Source organism: Plectropomus leopardus, chromosome 1 (genome assembly GCF_008729295.1).
Source record: "Plectropomus leopardus isolate mb chromosome 1, YSFRI_Pleo_2.0, whole genome shotgun sequence".
Classification (NCBI taxonomy): Eukaryota; Metazoa; Chordata; class Actinopteri; order Perciformes; family Serranidae; genus Plectropomus; species Plectropomus leopardus.
In genome coordinates, this window is record NC_056463.1 from 67,668 (window position 1) to 89,042 (window position 21,375).

At 38.8% G+C, this 21,375-nt stretch overlaps 2 protein-coding genes across 2 annotated transcripts in view; one reads left to right on the forward strand and one right to left on the reverse strand.

The window, feature by feature from the left end:
• LOC121942438 (solute carrier family 23 member 1-like) overlaps positions 1-16,396 on the forward strand; it is a 43,602-nt gene extending 27,206 nt beyond the window's left edge. The window contains exons 8-12 of the mRNA XM_042485645.1: positions 4,011-4,264; positions 4,738-4,902; positions 6,701-6,809; positions 15,629-15,724; positions 15,819-16,396. Coding sequence (XP_042341579.1) covers positions 4,011-4,264; positions 4,738-4,902; positions 6,701-6,809; positions 15,629-15,724; positions 15,819-16,006 — 812 coding nt within the window. The 3' untranslated portion in view covers positions 16,007-16,396. The remainder of the gene's footprint in view (positions 1-4,010; positions 4,265-4,737; positions 4,903-6,700; positions 6,810-15,628; positions 15,725-15,818) is intronic.
• A 340-nt stretch (positions 16,397-16,736) lies between these two features.
• Positions 16,737-21,375, reverse strand: part of LOC121943502 (solute carrier family 23 member 2-like) — a 41,753-nt gene continuing 37,114 nt past the window's right edge. The window contains exons 11-12 of the mRNA XM_042487026.1: positions 17,409-17,504; positions 16,737-17,314 (exon numbers count right to left, since the gene is read on the reverse strand). Of these exons, the coding sequence (XP_042342960.1) occupies positions 17,127-17,314; positions 17,409-17,504 (284 nt within the window). The 3' untranslated portion in view covers positions 16,737-17,126. The remainder of the gene's footprint in view (positions 17,315-17,408; positions 17,505-21,375) is intronic.

Sequence of the window (21,375 nt, forward strand, 5' to 3'; positions counted from 1 at the left end):
TCCACGCCATCACAGCGTGGATAAATCATTAGTTGATGAAAATAACTCTTGACGAGTTTCGGCCGTGATTTGCTTATGGACCAGCAAAAACATCCAAATTTAGAGAGGGGGGTGCATTAAAAATGAAAAATGATTATTATAGTGATAATACACATATTATAATATTGTGTAAATAATGCAGCTCCTCTTGAATCATTTCTATTTTATTCCCCTTCTCGCTTTGTCTTCCCAAATGCCATCTGGTTACCTTCTCACTATTAAAGTGTAATTGATTGTTTTGTGTAATTTTGTACAATTATGGTCATGGACTCTCTCTCTCTCTCAACTCCACCTTCGAACACTCATACTATAAGTGTTAATTAATTAACCAAAAAAAAAAAAAAAAAACAATAATCTGTCGGTTATTGCTATAATAAAATAAATCAAAGTGTCCTAATTGTCAAAAATCATGCGAACTGCTTAGTACTCTGGTTCCCACAATATATTCAACTTCACTGCCAACTTCTCTTTCATTTCATTTTTGTCAAACATCCAAACCAAATGCAAACAGAGGACTTTCAACAGTTTTGCTGAAGACTTAAGGAACTGCTCATTCATATTTTCAATAAAGTGTCGCTGAATCTTTTTGGAGACAGTTATTGCTGTTTGCGTTAATTGCTTAAATATATAGCATAATAGTATAATTGCTGTTAAAAGATCTGTTAAATGACATATTTTCATAACCACACTGGGACAACGAGCCTCCTGACAGCCTGAAGGCTATAACTGAAAGTTAAGCTGGCAAAAACTCAAGATTGCAAGATTTCCATGTATAGCATGTGTTCTGGAGTTTCTAGGAACATGTGCTGCTATAATAAATAATTCATCATTTAAGCTGTTCATAGTTTTCATCTAATAACAGTGATCTATGTACTGCACCTCACTTCATATTCTTTGCTCTGCCAAATATTGAATGCATATGCTTGTTTTGGGTGTTTGCCTTTGTCATTACATTGACTGAAGGACTACAGAGCTAATTTTCATAAAACTTAGTTGAAGGGTGTAGCATGGGCATAGGAAGAACCCAATACATTTTGGGGCGGAGCTGAATCACAGGGCGGAGGCAAAGTTGGTTTTTTTTCTGTGAAATATGCAACATTCACAGGATTGCACATGATTTTTTCAATTTATTTATTTTTTTAACAAGCGCAAAGGACAGTACAAATAAAATCAAGTTAGTGACAGACAGTACATACATGGGGTAGATGAAGACTGTAATATCGATAAAATGGGACAAAACCAACAAACAAAAAAGCAAAAGACACAAGTCTGTCTGTTCGTGACTGAGTAAGTGAGGGATGAAGTTGCAATATTGGTATGAGTTATGATGTCAGTGTTGCTGTATCCTCATTGGCCATTGTTCTTTTGAATTAAATATGTGCTGACACTCTGACAAGTCTGTACTGTATTGCTCATTTTCTGTAACCAGTGTGACATGGTAGCATGGGGGAATTAGCAAGTTAGGTAAATAACCAGCCAACTCTGTCAAAATTGCAGTTTTAGATGGAGGACAAAGAGGATCACCTCATCAGTTTGTTCAAGAAACAGCTGTGACTGTATGACACACATTTATTTTATCATTATTAACTATTACATGGTAAAATGTCAGAACGGATGCTGCCATCATTATGAAGAGAAGGTGGAAATAATGGGGTGTTTCCATTAGCAGGATTGTTCGGTTCAGTTCAGTTCTGTACACTTTTTTTTCCACTGTGAAAAGTCGTGGATGGTACCTTTAGTATCTTTGAAACCATTCCCATTTTTGGTCACCACTCTGCTTGGCTAGCTAGCACACAGAGAAACGGTGGAACTAGAAATGCTGTAGTCTGTTGAATGATCTGTAGAGAATTAACACTGTGCTCAGGGCTGAGCTGTGGCTGGTTTAACCTCTGTTCATATCGTGACAAGATTTTCATGCATTAGTAAACTACAACTGGATGTTTTGCAGCCTCTAGCATCAGCAGTAAACTGAGAAAATGAATTTATATCACTGGGCTGACTTCTTACTTGTAATGTTACTCAATACATGACATGATGAAGTGAGTCCATCAACATACCTTTAATTTCAATATGACAATTTTGACCACTGCATCTGTTTTTATTGTCTCTCTTGGATGACATACACTTTAGGTAATGAGTGGATTTTCAAGTGTTTAAATACATGTAAATTAATTGCAAGTTGATTATGTTAACGGCATATATTCTAATCTATAAAATTATTTCACAGATTTATTATAGTTTTTAAGCACTTTTCCAGTCTTTTTTTCTTCCTTTGTTTCTTGCTAATTTTGGTTATTTTCATCATTCGTTGATCATCACCTTCCTTCCATGTTTTTGAAAAAAATCAAGTCAATTTGCTTTGAAGAATGATCATGATTGTCTTTAAGGTGTCTGTTAAATAAGCTTATGTTAAGGTTAAATGTGCTGCCATCTGGCATTAGGCAAAGCAGATGGGTCTCCATCACAGAGACAAATTTTAATCTGCTAATTTTTATATGAACCCATGTACTCTATTTTGAGGCGTGTGTGCAAGAGGTTTGAGGGTGTGTTTTTGTAAGCCTTTGAAAGGTGCTGGATTAAGCCATTAATCACAAAAATCAGAGTATCTGCATCATCAACCCAGTGTGCTGACATATGTGCTTTAACAGGTAATTTTCATTGCTCTCTGGTTTGACACCTCCACCTGTTGATGCCTGCCTTAAAGAACATACCGATCCTGTGTTTAGTAATGTTGGTGTTAAATATACTTTGTTAGAATCAGGATTTGTTCCAAAAGATCATTGTTCATGTGGTGACATGCATGGAAATAACACTGAATAAACCCATCAACATATCAGTAGTACACAATACACATCACAGATATATTATTGGGATTATTATGTTCCTACATAGACATGGTAGAGACAAGGTTTACATTTGAGCATCTAAGACTGTAATTACACTCGGATAGCAGTTTCCTTTGGAGATTAAGACCTGAGGATGTTTTGATGAAAGAACCTGTATGATATGGGTCTAAAAGGAGCCTGTTTTGTAAGTGTGACAGACTTTACAAGTGTCCCAAAACTACATCCAGTATTTGGCTTCGAACATCACAAAGTTTTTCAACATGCTTTTTGGGAGACGGTAGCCCCACTGGTCCAACAGAGAGCATGCAAAGTTTTTAACTATTGTTATTAAAACTGGTGTAAAGAAGTAAACCATCGTTACATTTCCATCCACCTTTTTTTGCTCAATCAAATGTACCTATTTAAATCTAATAAATTTAAGTTTTATACTTGGTTGAGGCGACAGGTTTCCATTTCAAAACAGTTATCTTAAAAATATATTGTGATCCTGCTGGTTAATGCTAGATGAAGCATTCATGTCATATTGCAACTCACAGGCCCCATTGTTTCAGGCCTCCTCTCCACCAGAGGCCTAAAAGCTATGTTGCATTTAAATTTTTGTTCAGTGTAGTTGTAAAGCAAAAGAGCACAGCCTTGTAGAATTACAACAGGATCACAAAACTGGCATCCCACATTCACTTGTTGAGTTATTTGTGTGAGGAGTTCTATAATCCAGAAAGGTTTTTGTTTGGACGACTTCAATAAAAAAATGTTAGGAAATAAAATTGTAGCATGGTATTTGGCTCTACATGTTTATGCAGCAGATCAAATAACAATGGCATACATCGTGTAAACCTTTGGTCTGGCAGATGTTTTATACTGCTGCTTGGCGAGAAACCCCTCAATGGTTAAGGAGAGTTGTTTTGTATTTTGACATGTGAACCCTCTTGGCCTCTTAGATAACAGTCTGCTAGCCTTTTCCTCAGTCCAAACTAAATATTGAACATTCACTTAATGTGTCATCCAGAGCTGGAAGAAATCTAAATATTTAGGATGTTGAAGGATTTTGGCAGATATCTAGTCTCTAAGTTCTGTGTCTGTAACTAAATGTATGGAAACTAAAGTATGCCACCTCATTACACACAGGTCAATGGGGTGTACCCACAGTGAGTGTGTCCTCAGTGTTGGGTATGATGGCAGGCGTCTTAGCATCTACCATGGAATCAATTGGTGACTACTATGCTTGTGCTCGCTTGTCCGGCGCACCTCCTCCACCAACTCACGCCATAAACCGAGGTATCGCAGTGGAGGGCATTGGCTGCATCCTGGCTGGACTGTGGGGAACTGGAAATGGCACCACCTCCTACAGCCAGAACATCGCTGCGCTTGGCATTACCAAGGTACACCTCGTAATAGTCTCCTCATGCATTTTAGGACTCTAACACTTGATATGTCTTGCAAACACTGGCAGCGTTCATGTTGAGGTAAGATATTTGGCATGTATTTAGTTTTTTTGAGTTTGTGATTTGAACAGTATGTAAGATGTATATAGCACTCTGTCAACTTGTCAGTTTTAGGTATTAAAGTAAAAGCTTGTCCCTGAGTGGCACAGATAAGATTCTTTCCTTAAGCTTAAATATTTTACGACATGCTTGACCCGAGCATTCTTTTTGTGACACCACTTTCTCTGTTGTGTCACACCTACATACAACTCAAAACCATTACAGATGAGATTGATAGTTTCCTGGTTATGATGTCTTTGTGCTTTCAGAGGGTTTTTCCCCATGCGAAATAAAGCTGGCATTGTGAGAATGATGAATTAACCCATTCTGTATTCATGGGATAACAAGTTCCTGTGCTCATTTTACACCAGGTTGGCAGCAGATTGGTGCTCCAAACAACCGGCATTCTTATGATGGTCCTGGGGATCTTTGGGAAATTCGGGGCGGTTTTTATCACCATTCCAGACCCTGTCATTGGAGGCATGTTCCTCGTTATGTTTGGAATGATTGCAGCAGTGGGGATATCCAACCTCCAGGTAAACATATGTTAATATTGTAACATACAGTATATTTGGAAGACACTTTTATCAGTATCATTAAGGACATTGTAAAAACGTCCTCCTTGGAAATCAAGACCCTGAGACAAAAACATCCACCCTGTTAATGGGCCCCTGAACTAGATACTGAGTCTGGCTGGCTCCAGAGGTGCTACTTTGGTGCTGACCCTGTGACCTGAAACACAAGCACAAACAAAAGACTCCCATGGAGACCGATTCACAAAAATAAACTTCAGTTTGGTAGCTTAAAATGCTAAAATGATGACCAATTAAGTAAATTAAAATGTTTGAAAAATCTTTAAAAAATCAGGAAAATAATTCAGAGATGATATAAAAATTAGAACCAAATATTAAACTGACTATTAAAAATTGAGATTAAAAAATGTAGCCATTCAGCTGTTTCTTAAAGAAATTAAATCATTTACATGTCATATGCTAAACACCACAGCATTGCTTTCTCTACATGCATATTTTGTCATCATGGCAGTTGCTGGCCCTCTAGAGGTTGACTCTAAAATGCATCTGTGAGTGTCACCTGAGGTAGTGATACACTTTTAGACAGCAGCGTAGTTGGGAAACAGTCCAAGTTACAGGCTCCCGAATGAGCTGAGGTCAACAGTGATCTTGTTTCCTGGCACATGGTATCTCTTAGTGATTAAAGCAGGAGTGCCGGGGTAGGTCTTTAGCACAGTTGCCCATTAAAACAACCCACAAAGATAGCTTTTACATTATTATTATTATTATATACATGAGAAGATGGTGTTTCACTTTGGATATTAGTTCAGGAAATGTCATTATAATGTAATTACTTGCTATGACATTAAGGCGAAGGGCTCATTATTTTTATAATTCAGACTAATAAGGTATTTATCGACCTTAAAAAACAAACAGTAAATACTATATCAGCAATATAATTTACTCATCTCTTCCTGAATAAATCTCAGAGCATCAGCCTCCTTGTGTTTCTCCAGCACAGACAAAATAAGAAGTTATTTTGGGCACAAATCTGACAGAAACATTTAATGAAAAAATAAGATAACATTACCACCCAAGCCCAATACCAGTGCTATTTTACACAATATTTCAGCTAATTTATGAGTTTTATGGCATTAGATTGTAACTGTTGGTCTTTTTTGCTGAAATGTCTCAAGCTGCTTCTTTAAAAGAAGAATTTTGATGGGAGGTTCTTTAGATTTCAAGCAGCAGGAAATTTGAGGCAGAAGATGTATTTAGAGAAATATTTTGTCAGGACTTTTTAACAGGAGAGCCCAGGTCCCACCCATACAGGGTATTTTCCCATGTTTTTATTCCAACAGTCTTTGTAAAAAATGAAACATGATACAAAGATTTTTGTGTCCGTATTCTAATGATTATTTTGTTTGTTTTGAACAACTGCAGCTCCCTTAAAGCTTAGTCATAGGTGCTCAGAAGCCTTTGTATCATATATCAGTTTTTTAGAAAAGCCTCCTTCCTCGGAAAAATACATTAGAGCTGAAATGTCAACCCTCCCTCAGACACACAGTATTACTTTCATTTTGTGTAATGGGGCTGGATAGATGTTGCTTCTTTGTAATTTCATTAATCAGTCAGAGCATATTTATAGACAGGGCTGGTCTGAGTTGACCTCTCATGCACTCATGCATAAATGGGAGTCCTGGACCAAAATGGATACCAGGTCCTTTCTGAGGTTCTAGATGATTTCGAATTCAAAATAGAGATGGCAGCCAGCTGACGCAGAACAACAAAATAATATCTCTCTGTATTTCTCTCTCTCCAGTATGTGGACCTTAACTCGTCCCGTAACCTCCTCATCCTCGGCTTCTCTACCTTCAGTGGCCTTGTTTTGCCTACGTGGTTTCACTCCAACCCCGGCATCATTGACACAGGTAATCCTGAGACACTTAACTTGTGCACACACACAAATAGTCCATGTTTCCTTTCTGAATAAGTCCCTTAAAAAGGGAGCATCCCTTGAGATTATTAAAAAATCAACACTTGCAATGACTTTTCCACCAAAATATGCCAATTTGTTTGTCTTTAGAGTCAGACGGGCGCATAAATGAATGACTTAGGACGAAGGAACATGTGAACGTAAAATATATGATCAATTAGAGCCTGTTTACACCTGGTATTACCATGCATCTTGGGTGATCCGATCACAGGTGGATAGCTTTGAGTCTGTCTGTTAACACCTGGCATTAGAATGCTTCTTAACATGCGTTTAGAGAGACCACTTGTGATCTCATCTCACTTTCCAAAGCTGCAGCACCTCAAATAGCTATTTCAGGCAATCCCATAGAACCCCATGTTGAAATGCTCAATTTTACAGCAGAAACAAACATGTGTACAGCCTAATACAAAACATGGTTTAGGTTTCTATAGCTGATTTCAACATTCATGACAACGGCATGGGGAGTGGATTATGAACGGGTGCCTGATCATTTGTATTTAATCAAAGCTTAAAGTTATGCATGTTAAGGCGGAGGCCGCTATGAGTGACAGGCTGTCTGTAAAGCATCACAACAGTCTGTGTGTCAGATCCACCCCTAGATCCTCCACAGCCTTACCCTCTCATCCCTATATGGTCACTTCTGGCTACAAAAAAACATAGATAGCAAGTAATAATAATAATAATAATAATAATAATAGATGGCTGTAATGCCAAACTCATTGCTTCAAAATGTGGGTTGGTCTAGTGTGAAAATTTTCAAACAGTTTGAAATGATACGAATTACTGGACTGGACCAATTCTGATTTTTACCAGTTGTCCCACATGACAGCCGCTCCTCAGTGGAACATAATGACAGCGTGTCCCAATAGAAAATGAACGTCCGGCTATTAGGCTACATAGCATTGATTAACATTGAAGCTCTGTCCACACCGAATCCTACAAATTCATTTCCATCACCATAAACATTTAAAAGATGGGTGAATAACCTATTTGCTATCTTCCCACATGTTTTAAATCAGAAAACACATATTTTACATTGTGGTATTAATTGGAGCTTGTTTTTAGCAATGGTGATTTACCTTAGCAGAAACTTGCAGCTTCCCAGCAATCTCCCTCCAGCCAGCTGACACAGTGTTTAGGATTTTGTAGGAGGTTTATAATAAGGAGGTTTCATATCAGTAATTCCTCATTTCAACTTTGTGAATCAGCCGGTCTTCTTCCTCTGCGGTGCTTTCAAAGCAAGTGACAGATATACTGATTTATTGATTGATTTGTTTATTTAAGTGTCACGCACTTAATTTTGCCCAGCCCACATGGGCTTAAAAGACACTGATGCAAGAATACAAAGATTGTCACATAGCCTAATCTAATACATCCACAAATTTCTATAAGGAGCGTTTCAAAATATACAAATAAATAAGCATTTCAAAAAGTATAAATCAATAATAGACAATTGTACTGTTATAGTGGATACAGTGTTTTCTGTTGTAGTAGCCATGCATTTACAGTGAATCTGGCCAAGGCATAAATCTCCTCTTTAGAGAACCAACTCCACATATCACACTCAGCCAACCAAAATAAGTCAGGGTTCTTCACCTGAACTTTTTCAAACAAATGCTTTCCCAGGTCACTATTCAAAGGTTAGTAGAGCAAAAATGAAATTCATCCTCAACAGCTTCAAGATTACACAAAACACACATACGCTGCTCTTCAGGGTTACCTTTATACCTACCGACTTCAATCGCCAGAGGCAAGGAACCAGATCTTAACTAAGCGCACAGGGACGTCTGTCCCCTCCTTAAGTTTAACGTTGAATAAGGTTCTGTGTAGTAATCTCCTTTAATTTGAACATAATTTCTGAGTTGTGGCTTACTCCAAATCTCATCCCTCCGGTGTTTCTTATGAAGGTGTAGTAATTTTTGTTTGACTGTATTTATTTTACACTGCAAATTATTAAATAAAATAAAACTCATAAAAAAAATAAAATAAAATGTAACTCATAAAAAGAAAGCATTGCAGAAACTTCTCTTGGCCAAGGACAATTATGTGCTCGATCCCACTTCGATCTTTCAATAAATGGAGCGTCCACCAAAAGTTCAGCTCACACACCTGCAGCCAGTTAGTACAGCTAATTTGTTGGCTTCAAATCCAAAATGTTGTCATATTGGTGTCGGTTTAGACTTTGTAATAGACCAGGGCGCTATCTCAGAAAGTAAGATTAGTGAAAACTCTGAGAACGTTGAGCCTGAAATGAGCGAGTTTTTGGTTTCACAAAGCCAGTGCAGCGTCACCCTGAGTCAGTTACTATGGCAACATGTTCTGTGAAACAAACACGCTCATTGGCAGGTTTACTTCATCTGAGCCTGAAAATGATCACCTGTCGTCCGAGGAGCAGGGAAAACTGACACGGCAGCTCCTTTTCTGAATCAAGTCATCGACGTTGAGGCACAAAGTAATTAAAGGCCGTTGTGTCAGGAGAGGGCGATCAATCCCATTTGAAGCACCAATCGTTCTCGCAGGAGTATCGACATGGAAGATACCGTGTCACTCCACAGTCTAATAAAGACATTTATTGAACATTCACATTTAGGCCATAATTTAACTGGCTTTGCAAAAGTGACACTTCTGAAATGTGCAAATAAAAGCCTTTATTCATCTTGGAAAACTACATGGACTGTTTTTAATTGAGAGCGTTAAACTCGTACATTTTAATTCAGTTTCAAACCCCGCACGGCCAATAACAGGCACAGTGTCTTATCCTCTCCACCGTCATCTCTTCACAGTGCTGCTTATGTCTTCATCACAAATTACACTTCGTACCTGTATTTGCTTATGTGAATGAAGCTACAATGAGAAGCGTTATTTCTTTATTTGACATTGACAACTTCTGAACCCTCTTGAGCTGACTGCAGACAGTAGATCTCTCTTTTAATCACACATTATAGGGGATGGAATTATGCCTTTGTGTAATGGCTTTGAGGAAATGTCTATACTAGTCATTATCTCTCTTTCTACCTAAAACTGAACGAATCGGCAAAATGATCAAACAAATGTGTGATTAGTGACTTGTAGGTGTTGTGATGGCATTTCAAGAGCTTGTAAAGAGGTCTACTCTTACTAAACTACTACAGATATACCAAAGATTCATAGTGTACTTAATATCAGCCACTTTTCAACTAGAAAGGCGTGTCTTGGTTCTTTTTCGGAAATAAGACACACATGTCACCGACTTACCATCATATTGCAAAAGTAATTAATGAATGAGTGGACTTCATTAACTTCATAGTATTTCAAACTGATGCATTAACACGTAGATATGTTCATGTTCCACATGCGGGGTTATTAAAATCTCTAATTTAGTTGGGGTAAAATAAGTACAACAACTCTGCCATATCTCCTCTCATCAACCCAAGAAGTAAATAAACACGACATGTTCCACTCCACCCCCTTCGCCTAAATTTGATCTCTTACAAACACCAGCTATCTTTGGCTCGGCAGTTAATTATACACAACTTGTATGACCCTAGTTGCTCCATTAGTAGATTTACAAACAAGATAATATATGAATCAATATGTCATATTGTGTATTATTAATACGGGCCCAACAATCATAATTTGTGTCCCCCACCCATACTTATATATTCACACTTGTTTCTCATGTTGTTTATCAGTGTGTCGCCTTTATTCTGTGCAAAACATTTGGTGAATTTATTGTATGAAGCTGAGAAAACTACTTTGGGACTCACTGTCCTGTTTGTTCATGAAAAAGCAAAGACAGAATCAGCAGACAATGCCAAAAACACATCTTAGATGTTAATCCTTATCAAAGGAACAAAGTGGTCCTCTGAGTTTGAGTTAAAGGCTGTGTGTTCCCACCTACAGATTACCCTTGAAAAGATGGCAGCGGTTCTGCCAGCCTAAGCTTCTAAAGCCAAGGTGTTCCCAAATCCCACAGGCCCAGATGGCAAACACTTGGTTACATTTAGTCTTTAGCCTAGATTTGATGGTGGTGAGCAGAGCCTTTTAAATTGTCTTATCTTATTCTGAACTGTGAATTTGTTTTGTTTGTTTTACCTCAAATAGGCAGCTAAGGGGAGAAATGTCAGTTGGTTTGTATTTCAGTTGGTCAGGCTGTCAGGTCAAACCACATAAGTCCAGTTGAGTGGTTAACTTAATGAAATAAACACTCTCTGCCCCCGTTGTAGCATACCTTTCACACTTTTTAAACTCTTGATCTTGATTCTTTAAACATCCACTCATGACTTTTTCCTTGGTATCTCTTGGGGTATTAGGTTGTCATATTCATTTAAAGTTAAATAATGTGGGTGTTGTCAGTCCCTGTGAGAGGGTGACTGGACGGGCAATTTAAATAGGCTTGTCTTGATTATACAGGACATTAGTTACCTTGGGAAATCTACAGTTATGGCACCAGGGGTTTGCAGATTGTTGGTGATTGTCAAAAAGGGTTAATGATTCTTGACAAAGAACACCACAGACACATTAACATTATTATGTATTTTATTATTATTATTGCTGCCATGCTTCTGCTATTCATCTGCAATTTGGTAAATGATAACAGACCCCCTGCAGCTGTCGTTATTTGCATGATAATAGGGATAAGATAGGGATTCTGTCTTACCTGTCAACACACCATGATCCTATAAATACCATACCTTATATGCAGGGCAAACATAGTATTTCACCCTAATTATTAACTAGTATTTCCCCTTAATGGCTGCAAGAGATTGCTGTTTTCATAATTCTCTATATCGCACTAAAATGAAAAACCGTAACAGCTAGAACATCATTCTTTTTGCACCAGAAAGCCAAGGCTTCTGTCTTTCATATAATCACTTCATTAACTAATGCTAGATTACCTGTAATTACAGTGAAATTTCCCTGCAGATGTATAATCTCATATATCTCTATCTAAAATAAAAAAACACAATAGCTAAAACCTAAATCATTTTCACTATAGGAAGCTGAGGTTTCTTTCCTCTGTTGCATCACGTTGAACGCAAGTAATGGCGTCATCACGCTACAGTACTTGCAGTGCAAAATTACTTGGTGGCGCCAGAAGAATAAATGATTAATGATTAATCTACCACCAATGCCTCTTCACTCTGCCTATACAAATGAGCATATCTCGATTCAATTCAGTTTTATTTATAAAGCCCTTTATCACAAAACACAGGTGGCCTCAGAGGGCTTTACAGCATACGACATCCCTCTGCCCTTAGACCCTCACATTGTCTAAGGAAAAACTCCCCAGAAAACCCCTGTAACAGGGGGAAAAAAAAAAATCTTGTACATAGTTCAAATAACTAATGGAGTGTAACGAAATATTCAGGTTATGTTTCTACATTTAAAAATTGTTTGGATGAATATGGGTTTTTTTTTGTAAAATATGATTAAAAAAAGAATTTTTTCTATATTTTTAATGACACAATTTCATTGTGGTTTATTGACTTATATAGCCTTTTAACTTAGGTTGGCCATATTTTAGGGATATGAAGCATGAAGACACTCCAAGAAACGACTTTACATTAAGCAAAAATACCAATGTAGGCAATGACAGACCATTTCTATTGCAGTGTTCAAAGGAATAATAATCATCGCTGTCCACACTAAATTTAGACATTTGCCTTCAGTTTCGCCAGTTGGTTGAAAGACATCATAGTAAAATAATAATGCAGAGTGTAGACAACAATAAGAGACATGGTTCCAGTGCGAATGATGGTTGGTTATTACAGTTACTGCATTTAGTATGACAGACTTTTGTTATGGTTCTTGGCTGCTGCAGCAGCTTTTCCCGAGGGCAGTTTTATGAACTCTTTAAAACAGGGATAAACGGGACCAGACATACATTTCAGGGCTTTTTGTGTAATGCTCATTTCATATAACATCCAAATGGTTTCTGTTCTTTGACAATATTTTGCTGGCAATGTTAAAGAATTTTGAAAGAGTAAATGCAGGAACTTGGGTGACTGAGGGCAAAATTCTCACACATCACCACCTGGGTTTAATTCAGGTTTAATCCAGGTTTAATCTGGGTTTACTGGCACCTCCAGGTCGGTTGTAAGGTCCAGTGTACACAAATGGCAGTGGCAGTGGATGAAAAGCTGGTGGATTACGTCTTTGTCACTTAATTAGTGTCACAACTGGTTGGTCAGGTAGAGGAAACCAGTAGGAAACTGGAATAACCAAACTATGGACGAAAAAAATGAGGAGAAAAAAGCATATTAGTGTATATTTTTTTTCTCCACTTTACATAACTTATAAAATATACGCACAAACATACGCAACAGGTAGAATCTAATTATACTTACATAGACATGAAACATCAAACAGTCAAAATGAGACCATGTGGAGCTGTTACAAACACAAGTCTGATCAATCAAAGACTTTAGGACCAATGAGAGATCAATCACAGGCTATTAGCTGATGATTCCCCACTTTTTAAGACACATTGATTGGCTGCAGAACATCTTTGAAGCCACTCCCAGTGAAGCGCCATCGACCGCTCCTTTCTGCAGACATAAGACCTTGATCCCATGAGTCATGTCATGCGAGTGTCTCTTAGGAAAGTGCTAATCCAGAGTTCAACACTGGGCATGAGGGCTTGTCTGGTTCTCTCAGGTCTAGGCTGCTTACCTCCCAATCCTCTTGGCTAACCCCCATGTCACTGGCTGTAATCTGCCCAGCTCAGATAAAGAACCCTTTCCCCTAGAGTTTTCCCCAGCTTCAACATTCAGCTGATAGCTCAGCACAAGAGGAGGCCTGTCAGCGCTCTTTGTAAACACACTGCTGCTCGTCCAGACGTCTTTAGATGTACAGGCTGTGGGATTTAAAACCAACTCAGCGGGTGCCTTGAACTTTTCACAGCTTCCTCTCTGGGCAACATAGGGATGTGTGTGTGTGTGTGTGTGTGTGTGTGTGTGCGTGCGTGCGTGCGTGCGTGCGTGCGTGCGTGCGTGCGTGCCTGCCTGCCTGCCTGCCTGCCTGCTTGCCCACCTGTGTGCCTGCCTGCGTGCCCACCTGCGTGCGTGCGTGTGTGTGTGCGTGTGTGTGTGCATGCCTGCCCGCGTGCCCACCTGCGTGCGTGCGTGCGTGCGTGCGTGTGTGTGTGCATGCCTGCCTGCGTGCATGCGTGTGTGTGTGCATTGGAATAGGTTCTTTGCAAAAGAGTATGTTTGTTCTAAGTGCAACTTTGTCAGTGCTGTTTGCAATTCTTAATAAAATTCTTATCACGTCATACAACTTCATCAGGCAGTTTACTCATGAGCCACACGTTACCACATGAATGATGCCATTGTGGTCTAGTGGTAACAGGAATTGCCCCTCAGCCACCAAGCAATCTGGACGTCTGTGTACTCGCAGGCCCGCTGTGTGGCCTTTGAGGGGAGCTCATTGTACCAGTTCTCATTGATGTTAGTCTTGTCTATTTAATATCAAAAAGTTTAACGCACACCAAGGGTTGTAGTGAGGTAATGATAACTGAAATAAGACTTGAAACTAGGAAAACAGAGTTGCCCACTTTGGTTTTATAGTCACCTGTTTTCATTACATCTCAGCCCTCAGGCCTTCTTTAAGATGAACATCGTTTTGATCTTGGAGAACACCTGACTACTTCTAAGTCTATTTGTCATTCACCTCATTTTAAAAGTGTCAAATGTACTATCATTAAGATAAACAAAGTCAGTTCAAGTGCAAGTTCATAGAGAAACATAAACTTACATAACCTTATTGGTACTCTGCCATGCAGATAGCTTTAATTTTACTTGGCCAGGTTTAATAGATTTGTCTCTGAGATATCTGCCACTGCCCAAATTCATGGAGGCAGGTACAGAATTGAAAGGTAACATTTAAAAAGTGAGATCCAGCGAAAACTGTTCACAATGAATTCTTCTTCGTTAAGTGGGTACCGTATATGATGAGTACGCAGTGCTACCACCCACCAACACCAATTTATGATAAATCATATTTCTGCTCGTATTGATTCTGTGACCACATATGGTTTGAAGTACTTTCAGAACAAATTACTGTACAGGGAAACCCATCTCAAATTATACTGCAAAACACAGAAAATGCCCTCATTATGAAACTCTCACAAGTTAAAGTGCCTCTGTCCACATAGCATTTTTTAGCAAATTTTTTTACTTGTTCCCTGTGAACAGAGAGCATATGTGGGGCTGCCTGGACAAAAAGTGCCACACCCGGCATCAGAGCCCTTTGGCTTTATTGTGTGGTTGCTGTTGCTCCTTCAACAACTGTCTATCCTGAACTTAATAATATGTCACTCAGAAATTATCCCAACAAAGACAGAAAAAACTATTTTTGGGAGCAGATAGACTGGACTCTGAATGTTACTGGTGAGTGTTGTGCTTTTATCACTGTATGCATTTGTAAGATTGTTGTTAAATGTGTAATTAACCCTAAATGAAGTCTTACGTTTGCTACCTAGCTAAAGTTAATTTCAAGATATTTTTGTCATGTAGTGCTACTAATTGTAAAAGATACCTGCACAAAGAAAGCGGGATCAGAGCTGGACTGGCCGTTAACCAGCCCTGTAGGATTTACTGTCAGGCCCCAGTTGCTTTTGGTTTTAGGGAGCTTGTATTTATTTCAGTTTTAATAGGCTGAACTTAAACTTGACCTCTGACCTCTGTCTTGAGGAGGTCAGAGCAAAGACCAGATTTATAGTTGTCTCATTTTTATTTCTAAAGCTACTTCTTGACTCTCTTCTGTTTGAAGGAATAAAAGAGCTGGACCAAGTGATTGTGGTGCTCTTCACCACACACATGTTCATTGGAGGATTCTTTGGGTTTATCCTGGACAACACCATTCCTGGTATTACAAAGTACTTGTGTAAATAATGAGAAATGATCAAATCAGCCATCACTGTCAGCAAACCATGTCTTTTTTTTTTCTTTTGTTTTTTCAGGCACTGACAAAGAGCGGGGTATCAAAAGCTGGCGGGACAAGGTACAACAGGGAAGCAAAACCTTGAGTGACCAGTCATGCTACGATATTCCTTTCTGCAACTTTGTTTTTAAACGACTCAGATGTTTTCAGTACCTGCCCTTTCTCCCTTCTTATCGGGCCACCGAACAGGGGACATCCAATTATTGAAGTGTTGACTCACAGGGTTGCAATGATGCTGGTCTATTAGTCCAGCAAGGCAAAACATTAGTTGAGGTTCTGCAAAATATCTAAACCTTATATTCTTTAGGACTCCAAGTTTAATATGTTTCACTAAATACATGGTAAGAAATAAAAATAGAATTAAACTTAATGTTGAATTTCTACAACAAGGTTGGGGTACTATGTCTAGTTGGAATTTAACCATATAAACTCTCTCCATGTTATTTCTAGCTTAATAAAACATTTGTAGCACCTGAAAAGTAGTCTGACATTTCACAAGAATTATCTGTCATCAGAGGAGCTTGCATAGACATTAGTTAGACACTCCTTTAATTTGTTGTTAAGATTTTGTAAAGCTTTTGCAACATGCACCAGAAACTTCACCTGTTTTTCACTCTTCTTTTTTGGACAATTTTGGACTAACACTAGAAAAACATTGATTTATTATCAATAAACTGATGCATTGTTCCAGTTTAGACTCAAAATTGTGTATTAAGTTGTAAAGATTGAGTTAATATTCAATTAATGTGTTATGATAAAGTGGCACTAGTGCCACTTTATCATAACACATTAATTGAATATTAACTCAATCTTTACAACTTAATACACAATTTTGAGTCTAAACTGGAACAATGCATCAGTTTATTGATAATAAATCAATGTTTTTCTAGTGTTAGTCCAAAATTGTCCAAAAAAGAAGAGTGAAAAACAGGTGAAGTTTCTGGTGCATGTTGCAAAAGCTTTACAAAATCTTAACAACAAATTAAAGGAGTGTCTAACTAATGTCTATGCAAGCTCCTCTGATGACAGATAATTCTTGTGAAATGTCAGACTACTTTTCAGGTGCTACAAATGTTTTATTAAGCTAGAAATAACATGGAGAGAGTTTATATGGTTAAATTCCAACTAGACATAGTACCCCAACCTTGTTGTAGAAATTCAACATTAAGTTTAATTCTATTTTTATTTCTTACCATGTATTTAGTGAAACATATTAAACTTGGAGTCCTAAAGAATATAAGGTTTAGATATTTTGCAGAACCTCAACTAATGTTTTGCCTTGCTGGACTAATAGACCAGCATCATTGCAACCCTGTGAGTCAACACTTCAATAATTGGATGTCCCCTGTTCGGTGGCCCGATAAGAAGGGAGAAAGGGCAGGTACTGAAAACATCTGAGTCGTTTAAAAACAAAGTTGCAGAAAGGAATATCGTAGCATGACTGGTCACTCAAGGTTTTGCTTCCCTGTTGTACCTTGTCCCGCCAGCTTTTGATACCCCGCTCTTTGTCAGTGCCTGAAAAAACAAAAGAAAAAAAAAAGACATGGTTTGCTGACAGTGATGGCTGATTTGATCATTTCTCATTATTTACACAAGTACTTTGTAATACCAGGAATGGTGTTGTCCAGGATAAACCCAAAGAATCCTCCAATGAACATGTGTGTGGTGAAGAGCACCACAATCACTTGGTCCAGCTCTTTTATTCCTTCAAACAGAAGAGAGTCAAGAAGTAGCTTTAGAAATAAAAATGAGACAACTATAAATCTGGTCTTTGCTCTGACCTCCTCAAGACAGAGGTCAGAGGTCAAGTTTAAGTTCAGCCTATTAAAACTGAAATAAATACAAGCTCCCTAAAACCAAAAGCAACTGGGGCCTGACAGTAAATCCTACAGGGCTGGTTAACGGCCAGTCCAGCTCTGATCCCGCTTTCTTTGTGCAGGTATCTTTTACAATTAGTAGCACTACATGACAAAAATATCTTGAAATTAACTTTAGCTAGGTAGCAAACGTAAGACTTCATTTAGGGTTAATTACACATTTAACAACAATCTTACAAATGCATACAGTGATAAAAGCACAACACTCACCAGTAACATTCAGAGTCCAGTCTATCTGCTCCCAAAAATAGTTTTTTCTGTCTTTGTTGGGATAATTTCTGAGTGACATATTATTAAGTTCAGGATAGACAGTTGTTGAAGGAGCAACAGCAACCACACAATAAAGCCAAAGGGCTCTGATGCCGGGTGTGGCACTTTTTGTCCAGGCAGCCCCACATATGCTCTCTGTTCACAGGGAACAAGTAAAAAAATTTGCTAAAAAATGCTATGTGGACAGAGGCACTTTAACTTGTGAGAGTTTCATAATGAGGGCATTTTCTGTGTTTTGCAGTATAATTTGAGATGGGTTTCCCTGTACAGTAATTTGTTCTGAAAGTACTTCAAACCATATGTGGTCACAGAATCAATACGAGCAGAAATATGATTTATCATAAATTGGTGTTGGTGGGTGGTAGCACTGCGTACTCATCATATACGGTACCCACTTAACGAAGAAGAATTCATTGTGAACAGTTTTCGCTGGATCTCACTTTTTAAATGTTACCTTTCAATTCTGTACCTGCCTCCATGAATTTGGGCAGTGGCAGATATCTCAGAGACAAATCTATTAAACCTGGCCAAGTAAAATTAAAGCTATCTGCATGGCAGAGTACCAATAAGGTTATGTAAGTTTATGTTTCTCTATGAACTTGCACTTGAACTGACTTTGTTTATCTTAATGATAGTACATTTGACACTTTTAAAATGAGGTGAATGACAAATAGACTTAGAAGTAGTCAGGTGTTCTCCAAGATCAAAACGATGTTCATCTTAAAGAAGGCCTGAGGGCTGAGATGTAATGAAAACAGGTGACTATAAAACCAAAGTGGGCAACTCTGTTTTCCTAGTTTCAAGTCTTATTTCAGTTATCATTACCTCACTACAACCCTTGGTGTGCGTTAAACTTTTTGATATTAAATAGACAAGACTAACATCAATGAGAACTGGTACAATGAGCTCCCCTCAAAGGCCACACAGCGGGCCTGCGAGTACACAGACGTCCAGATTGCTTGGTGGCTGAGGGGCAATTCCTGTTACCACTAGACCACAATGGCATCATTCATGTGGTAACGTGTGGCTCATGAGTAAACTGCCTGATGAAGTTGTATGACGTGATAAGAATTTTATTAAGAATTGCAAACAGCACTGACAAAGTTGCACTTAGAACAAACATACTCTTTTGCAAAGAACCTATTCCAATGCACACACACACGCATGCACGCAGGCAGGCATGCACACACACACGCACGCACGCACGCACGCACGCAGGTGGGCACGCGGGCAGGCATGCACACACACACGCACACACACACGCACGCACGCAGGTGGGCACGCAGGCAGGCACACAGGTGGGCAAGCAGGCAGGCAGGCAGGCAGGCAGGCACGCACGCACGCACGCACGCACGCACGCACGCACGCACGCACACACACACACACACACACACACACACACATCCCTATGTTGCCCAGAGAGGAAGCTGTGAAAAGTTCAAGGCACCCGCTGAGTTGGTTTTAAATCCCACAGCCTGTACATCTAAAGACGTCTGGACGAGCAGCAGTGTGTTTACAAAGAGCGCTGACAGGCCTCCTCTTGTGCTGAGCTATCAGCTGAATGTTGAAGCTGGGGAAAACTCTAGGGGAAAGGGTTCTTTATCTGAGCTGGGCAGATTACAGCCAGTGACATGGGGGTTAGCCAAGAGGATTGGGAGGTAAGCAGCCTAGACCTGAGAGAACCAGACAAGCCCTCATGCCCAGTGTTGAACTCTGGATTAGCACTTTCCTAAGAGACACTCGCATGACATGACTCATGGGATCAAGGTCTTATGTCTGCAGAAAGGAGCGGTCGATGGCGCTTCACTGGGAGTGGCTTCAAAGATGTTCTGCAGCCAATCAATGTGTCTTAAAAAGTGGGGAATCATCAGCTAATAGCCTGTGATTGATCTCTCATTGGTCCTAAAGTCTTTGATTGATCAGACTTGTGTTTGTAACAGCTCCACATGGTCTCATTTTGACTGTTTGATGTTTCATGTCTATGTAAGTATAATTAGATTCTACCTGTTGCGTATGTTTGTGCGTATATTTTATAAGTTATGTAAAGTGGAGAAAAAAAATATACACTAATATGCTTTTTTCTCCTCATTTTTTTCGTCCATAGTTTGGTTATTCCAGTTTCCTACTGGTTTCCTCTACCTGACCAACCAGTTGTGACACTAATTAAGTGACAAAGACGTAATCCACCAGCTTTTCATCCACTGCCACTGCCATTTGTGTACACTGGACCTTACAACCGACCTGGAGGTGCCAGTAAACCCAGATTAAACCTGGATTAAACCTGAATTAAACCCAGGTGGTGATGTGTGAGAATTTTGCCCTCAGTCACCCAAGTTCCTGCATTTACTCTTTCAAAATTCTTTAACATTGCCAGCAAAATATTGTCAAAGAACAGAAACCATTTGGATGTTATATGAAATGAGCATTACACAAAAAGCCCTGAAATGTATGTCTGGTCCCGTTTATCCCTGTTTTAAAGAGTTCATAAAACTGCCCTCGGGAAAAGCTGCTGCAGCAGCCAAGAACCATAACAAAAGTCTGTCATACTAAATGCAGTAACTGTAATAACCAACCATCATTCGCACTGGAACCATGTCTCTTATTGTTGTCTACACTCTGCATTATTATTTTACTATGATGTCTTTCAACCAACTGGCGAAACTGAAGGCAAATGTCTAAATTTAGTGTGGACAGCGATGATTATTATTCCTTTGAACACTGCAATAGAAATGGTCTGTCATTGCCTACATTGGTATTTTTGCTTAATGTAAAGTCGTTTCTTGGAGTGTCTTCATGCTTCATATCCCTAAAATATGGCCAACCTAAGTTAAAAGGCTATATAAGTCAATAAACCACAATGAAATTGTGTCATTAAAAATATAGAAAAAATTCTTTTTTTAATCATATTTTACAAAAAAAAACCCATATTCATCCAAACAATTTTTAAATGTAGAAACATAACCTGAATATTTCGTTACACTCCATTAGTTATTTGAACTATGTACAAGATTTTTTTTTTTCCCCCTGTTACAGGGGTTTTCTGGGGAGTTTTTCCTTAGACAATGTGAGGGTCTAAGGGCAGAGGGATGTCGTATGCTGTAAAGCCCTCTGAGGCCACCTGTGTTTTGTGATAAAGGGCTTTATAAATAAAACTGAATTGAATCGAGATATGCTCATTTGTATAGGCAGAGTGAAGAGGCATTGGTGGTAGATTAATCATTAATCATTTATTCTTCTGGCGCCACCAAGTAATTTTGCACTGCAAGTACTGTAGCGTGATGACGCCATTACTTGCGTTCAACGTGATGCAACAGAGGAAAGAAACCTCAGCTTCCTATAGTGAAAATGATTTAGGTTTTAGCTATTGTGTTTTTTTATTTTAGATAGAGATATATGAGATTATACATCTGCAGGGAAATTTCACTGTAA